Source organism: Morus notabilis, unplaced genomic scaffold (assembly GCF_000414095.1).
Source record: "Morus notabilis unplaced genomic scaffold, ASM41409v2 Scaffold1293, whole genome shotgun sequence".
Taxonomy (NCBI): Eukaryota; Viridiplantae; Streptophyta; class Magnoliopsida; order Rosales; family Moraceae; genus Morus; species Morus notabilis.
In genome coordinates, this window is record NW_010362886.1 from 46,807 (window position 1) to 52,472 (window position 5,666).

The 5,666-nt window shown below is 34.7% G+C and overlaps 1 protein-coding gene across 2 annotated transcripts in view; it reads left to right on the plus strand.

Annotated features, from left to right (window-relative positions):
• Positions 1-4,526, plus strand: part of LOC21389106 (dolichyl-diphosphooligosaccharide--protein glycosyltransferase subunit 2) — a 7,531-nt gene extending 3,005 nt beyond the window's left edge. For both annotated transcript variants that reach the window (XM_024168896.1, XM_024168897.1), the window contains exons 11-21: positions 1-64; positions 269-338; positions 1,108-1,212; positions 1,336-1,422; positions 1,527-1,675; positions 1,845-1,956; positions 2,047-2,130; positions 2,632-2,712; positions 2,829-3,053; positions 3,437-3,559; positions 4,201-4,526. In XM_024168896.1, the coding sequence (XP_024024664.1) occupies positions 1-64; positions 269-338; positions 1,108-1,212; positions 1,336-1,422; positions 1,527-1,675; positions 1,845-1,956; positions 2,047-2,130; positions 2,632-2,712; positions 2,829-3,053; positions 3,437-3,559; positions 4,201-4,317 (1,217 nt within the window). In that variant the 3' untranslated portion in view covers positions 4,318-4,526. The remainder of the gene's footprint in view (positions 65-268; positions 339-1,107; positions 1,213-1,335; positions 1,423-1,526; positions 1,676-1,844; positions 1,957-2,046; positions 2,131-2,631; positions 2,713-2,828; positions 3,054-3,436; positions 3,560-4,200) is intronic.
• The last annotated feature ends 1,140 nt before the right edge of the window (positions 4,527-5,666 follow it).

Genomic DNA, 5,666 nt, shown 5'->3' on the forward strand with positions numbered 1-5,666 from the left:
TTCCTGGTGATACCAAAGGCTTTTTTGACCAAGTAGACTCGTTAGCTTGCCTGGAAAACAACAGGCAAGTGTTTCTGGAAATGTTTGTATTTTACATCATTCCATATCGGTTAAGAAATATGAACATTTGAACGCTTTTTCTTCTTTTAGATCATGCATTGAAGGTTCAACTTGAGTTGCTTTCAATTATTTTCACCAACAATCTGCGGCATCACACTATCACTTGCTTATTTATTTGTCTTTGACTCTGATTTCTTGTGTGTCGTAGGGTTTCTATCCCACTGATTTTATCACTTCCGGCTACCGTGCTTTCCCTGTCTAAGAAGGATCAGCTCAAGGTTGTTTAATAATCAACTTTTGCACATCATTGTAAATGAGTTGTTCTTTTCAACCCAATGTTCTGGCTATGAAGAATACGATGACACTTCTCATGTTCATCTTTTTCCTTCCTTGCCACGTTCTGGATGGTGATTTTGGGTTTATCAAGAATCTTATATGTTATTCTAGTCATTGTTAGTAAGCAGGCATTTAATGTCTTGACTGAACCTGACACTATTTCCCCGCATCCCAAATGATACAAAATTCTTAGCTTCTGGAATCCTAATTATACTTGGTTGGTAATGGTATCGAAGGAAATGACTGCAATTGCCTCTTTCTCCCAACCCCTTTCTATTATGTGAATTCATAGCTTCTGGAATTCAAGTATACATGGTCTACTAAAAGAAGGAAATAATTCCAAGCACCCTCCCCCCAATACCTTTAATTTTTATGTTTTTATTTTTGTGCATTGGTCGGCGTGTTATAGATCAGTGGCACATTACTTTTGATTGTTTTGGATGTAAGCCCAGAAGAAGAAAATAACAGAGAGATAGCAATCACTTATTCTATTGTGTCATTAGATTTTTCTTTATTAAATTTTTGTGTCAATTAGATATTTATGTCTGATAGTTAGTGTCTAGTACTGCCCAAGTTATTGTTTGTTTCTTTTTACAAGAAAATTCAATACTTTTGTTCTCTTTAGATATATAGTGGTGCATGTGAAGTTTTGTTATATTGGTTCTTATTTTAATTTATATTGTATTGTTTTGTTTTTATAAATTCAAACAGGTTAAAGTAAGTACCGTTCTTGGTTCAAATGGACCTCCTCTGACAGTGAAGCTGGTGCGAGCTTCCAGCTCTGGTTCAAAGGATAGTTCAGTAATTGAGAGTCAGGTTAGATTTTATTGTTCTCTTTTCTCTTGCTATTTCTTTCAGCTGTATTTTAGCCATTTTGTTGCAATAATTTGATATGGTGAATTACTTTGGGCTGTATGTGTTCCCATTTGTGTGATACAGGAGCTCAAGTTTGACAAAGAAAGTGCATCCCACTCTTTAGATTTGCCAAAGAGTGTTGATGTTGGAAGATACGCGTTTGTTTTTGAGGTAACCTTGTCTGTACATCTTTTTGTATTGAAATAATGTGCTTTAGGGCTTGTCCTCATCTGGTTTTGAATCCACGATTACTTAAACTAAAAGCTCTTTTTCAGGTGGTCCTTCATGACTCAGAGCATGAAAAAGTTTATGCTACGGGAGGCCAGACTCAAGTACCAGTTTTCATTACAGGAATTATCAAAGTAGACAACGCAGAAATTGTAGTACTTGATAGTGACCTCGGGAGTGTGGAATCCCAGAAAAAGTGAGTTTTTGTGTAATAAAACATTTTATTGGTTGTAATAGAATTTGGCACATTCCTACCTATAATTCTTCTGTACCTTTTGTCATGTCTTTTCTGCTATCTTTTTTTTAGTGGTTACATGAATAAGTTATAATAGTTTTTGTGCATTCGACATTGTGGAAATACTCAGACTCGATTTAGCTGGTGAAAATGTTGTCTCACTGTCAGCCAACCACCGTCAAAAACTGCGCCTATATTTTCAACTAACTACTCCCCTTGGGCAAGTTTTTAAGGCTCATCAGGTTTTTACTCCTAGCTGTCTGCTCTTGCATGAACATATTATTGTGTTTTACTGATCTGTTTAGCTGATTGAGACGTTGGTTTGGCTGCAGGCATTTCTTAAGTTGAGACATGAGAGCAAAGTTGAACATATATTTGTGGTCGGGAACTCTGGCAAGAAGTTTGAGATACTTCTAGTTAAGTTTCTTTGATATGATTCCTCCTTTTTATCTGTTTTTGGTAATCTTAAATAAAGCCTGCTGAAAGTTGGATAGAATACAGTAATGCCATTAACCTCATTAAGTCTAATATACTACAGGGCACTCAATTTCTAGGCCTTATGCTCTGTATTTTTAACCTCATGCAACGTTTATCACAAAAAGAAAGCAGTAACCTTTCGTTAGAGTATCTTGAATCTTGGATATTTGTGTCTAAATGGTTCCATGAATTGAGGGAAACAAAGCGGCTACCACAGATAACTAGTAGAGTTACTAGATTTGATTTCTTTTCGCTTGCCCTTTCTTCCGCACGCATAACTAGTGGAGTTACTAGATTTGATTCTTCTTTCTCAGACAAATAAAATATCTTCTGTTGTTGGTAAGCTAGCTTATGAACTTCATTAAATAGTGTTATGGACTATCATGGACTTGAGCTTTTGATTTTCTTTGCTTACCTCATATTTACCAATTTTCTTGTAGGATTTTCTTGGGCTGGTGGAGAAGTTTTACTATCTATCAGGTAGTTACGACATTCAGCTAACTGTTGGTGATGCTGTAATGGTAAGTATGTAGTTAGCTCGCTTATCAAACAAACAAATAAATAATCGGTTAGCCAAAGATGTCTAAATTGTGTTTTGCTTTTTAACACTGAGAAATTTTGTTGCGTTCTCTTCCAGGAAAACTCTTTCTTAAAGGCTATTGGGCAGATTGAATTGGATCTACCAGAAGCCCCTGAAAAGGCCCCACGTCCTCCTCTACAGCCTGTTGATCCCTACTCAAGATATGGGCCCAAAGCAGAGATTAGTCATATCTTCAGGGCTCCAGATAAGCGTCCACCAAAGGAGCTCTCCCTTGCTTTCTTGGGTCTTACCTTTGTGCCGCTGCTTGGATTTTTTATTGGGGTAAGTCTCTTATATGCGACCTTGGTCTATTTATGTTTGGCTTCAAAACTCACTCTCTTCTGCCAAAAGCATGTTAACTCAACGTTAGTCTAGATATTGTCCAGTTACCGATTGGATTGCTAGATAACCGGTATCATATCTGGAACTTCTTGTGGGTATGTAATCATGTATGGACAGGATTACTGTGATTGCCTGGGAGTTCTAGTAATTTGGTGTTCTTTCTAGTTCATAAAAGAATTTCAAAGAGATTCTAATGAACTTGGTTTCTCTTCCATTAAGGCATATGATCTACTTTTTTGTTTAATTAGCCCACCTAGCTTTAGATTTTTTCTATTCTTTTCAGATGCATTATTTTTTAACCTTACGCTATTTCTCTTTGGCAGTTATTACGTTTAGGGGTGAATTTTAAGAACTTCCCTTCTTCAGCAGTACCAACCACATTTGCTATTCTTTTCCATGTTGGCATCGCGGCTGTTCTATTGCTTTACGTGCTTTTCTGGTTGAAGGTACTCTATTTTCTCTGCTTTCAATTGTCTGTATCGGAACTCCCAACAAGCATGATCGGAATGTTCCGTTCAACCCAAGGAGACCCCTTCAAAGTAATTAGGTTCAGAAGAAAAATGGATGTTTTAAACAATGTGCAAAAATCATACAGAACTCCAAATCAGAGAAAAAGGATGTTTGACAGGGATCTTCATGCCAGTTCTTGTTTAACCTTGAGAAAGGAAATAGATCTCTAATTCCTATTGAGTTCTGAAAATCAGTACCTCAACTTTTCAAAAATAATCTGGCCCATATTTTGTTCCCCCTTCAAAATCCGTTTTACAAGTCCAAAAGTTCTGGGTTGTTTTTTTGTGTTTTTGGGAAAACTTGATGGTCTTTGGATGAACTCTTATAGGCATGATTTTCTAATAAGATATTAACTTTTGCAATGCAAACAGACAAGTCTCTTGAATTAGCCAGCTCATTGCAAATCAAGAATTCTGAAGTTAAAACTATGAGAACTAAACTGAAATGTAGCAGCAGGACACAGTTATAAATCTCTGTTGTCTTATATATATATATATATATATATATATATTTAAGTTGTGATTATTGTTCTTAGAAAGTGCTCGTGTAATTGACTTGGTTTTTTTTTTCATTACAGTTGGACCTATTTACGACACTGAAAGTGCTTGGTTTCTTGGGAGCTTTCTTGCTTTTTGTGGGGCACAGAATTCTTTCGCATCTAGCCTCTACATCAAACAAGTTGAAATCTGCTTGAGACATCAACAAAGTAATTCATCGTTTCTAGAGTAACAGCGGGGAATTTTTCATCCAATTTTGTAGGACTGTTATGTTATTTCTATCCGTTGAGAAATCTATTACACACAAAATAGAAACAAAGCTGTATCCGCTGCCTTGGATCTTTGCACATCTTGGGTAATAGAGATTTTAACATTGCGTAACTTAAAAGAAAAAAGTTTTAACTCACGTTTCTGGTTTCAACTTCTGTTTGAGCATAATATTTTTCTTTGGTACTGGCTTTTGTATTATTTGTTCCCTTTTCCTTTTCTTTTTTTTTTTTCTTGAAGAATTTTTTAGGTATAAAAAAAAGGACGAAAAAACTCTTTTAGTAATGCGTAGTTTTGAACTGCCATTTAAAGTCTTTAAGGTCTCGTTTATTTCACCTATAAGAATTTTGTTACAATAAAAAATTTGTAGAAATAGTTACATTTAATTTTTTTGTTACAGTAAAAAACTCACATAAAGTCACATCTTAACTCGAATTAAAAACTCAAATTAACGAATTAAATGGGTTTTAAATTATCACTATTTTTTTTTGTTTTTTCTGTTTTTGTTAAATCTGGTATAATCCATCTTTTGTTAAATTGCATAGAATTCTCGTATTTCTTTATGTACCTCCTTGCATATCTACGCACTTGTTCAAAACCCAGAAGAAAAAACAAAAGAAAATACTTAGTTTAAGGCGCTTTTTTTTTTTTTTGGGCTGCTATGGTTTAAAGCGTTAAAAGGGCTAAATATTAAGACGAAGTTGAGGGATTTGAAAGTGATTGTGGGCACTCAAAGAGATGGATAAATATGAACCAAAGCACTTTCATAGTTTCAATACCTTCTAGTAAGTTACGATTACCAAAGATCCGGTTGTATAACAAAGGAAAGCAGAACAAACAACGAGAAACAAAATGGATTGCCTCAAAATATAATAGGAGAACGAGGGACTCAAATGGATAGCTTATTTTTTAAAATTAGTAAATTATAACATAATTTAATATTTTAAGTATCCAATATTATTAAAAATCTAAAAATACCCTTAAACCTCCTTTTCTACCTCTCTCTTTCTTCTTAAACTTCTATTTTTTTAAAAATAAAAAATTATAGCATTTTTTTAAAAATAGGTAGATTATAGAATATTTTTATATAAAAGATAGATTATGATTTGTACCGGTGATCAGCAGCTAGCACCGCTGACCGTTTTTCCAGTGAATGTTTTTCGACGACTGTTTAACATTATATTTACTAGTAAAAATTATATTTATCTGAAAATTCATATACCATTTTGTTGGTCTCCGAATCGAATTCGGATGCGGAAGCGTGGTGCGGGGAAGAGCG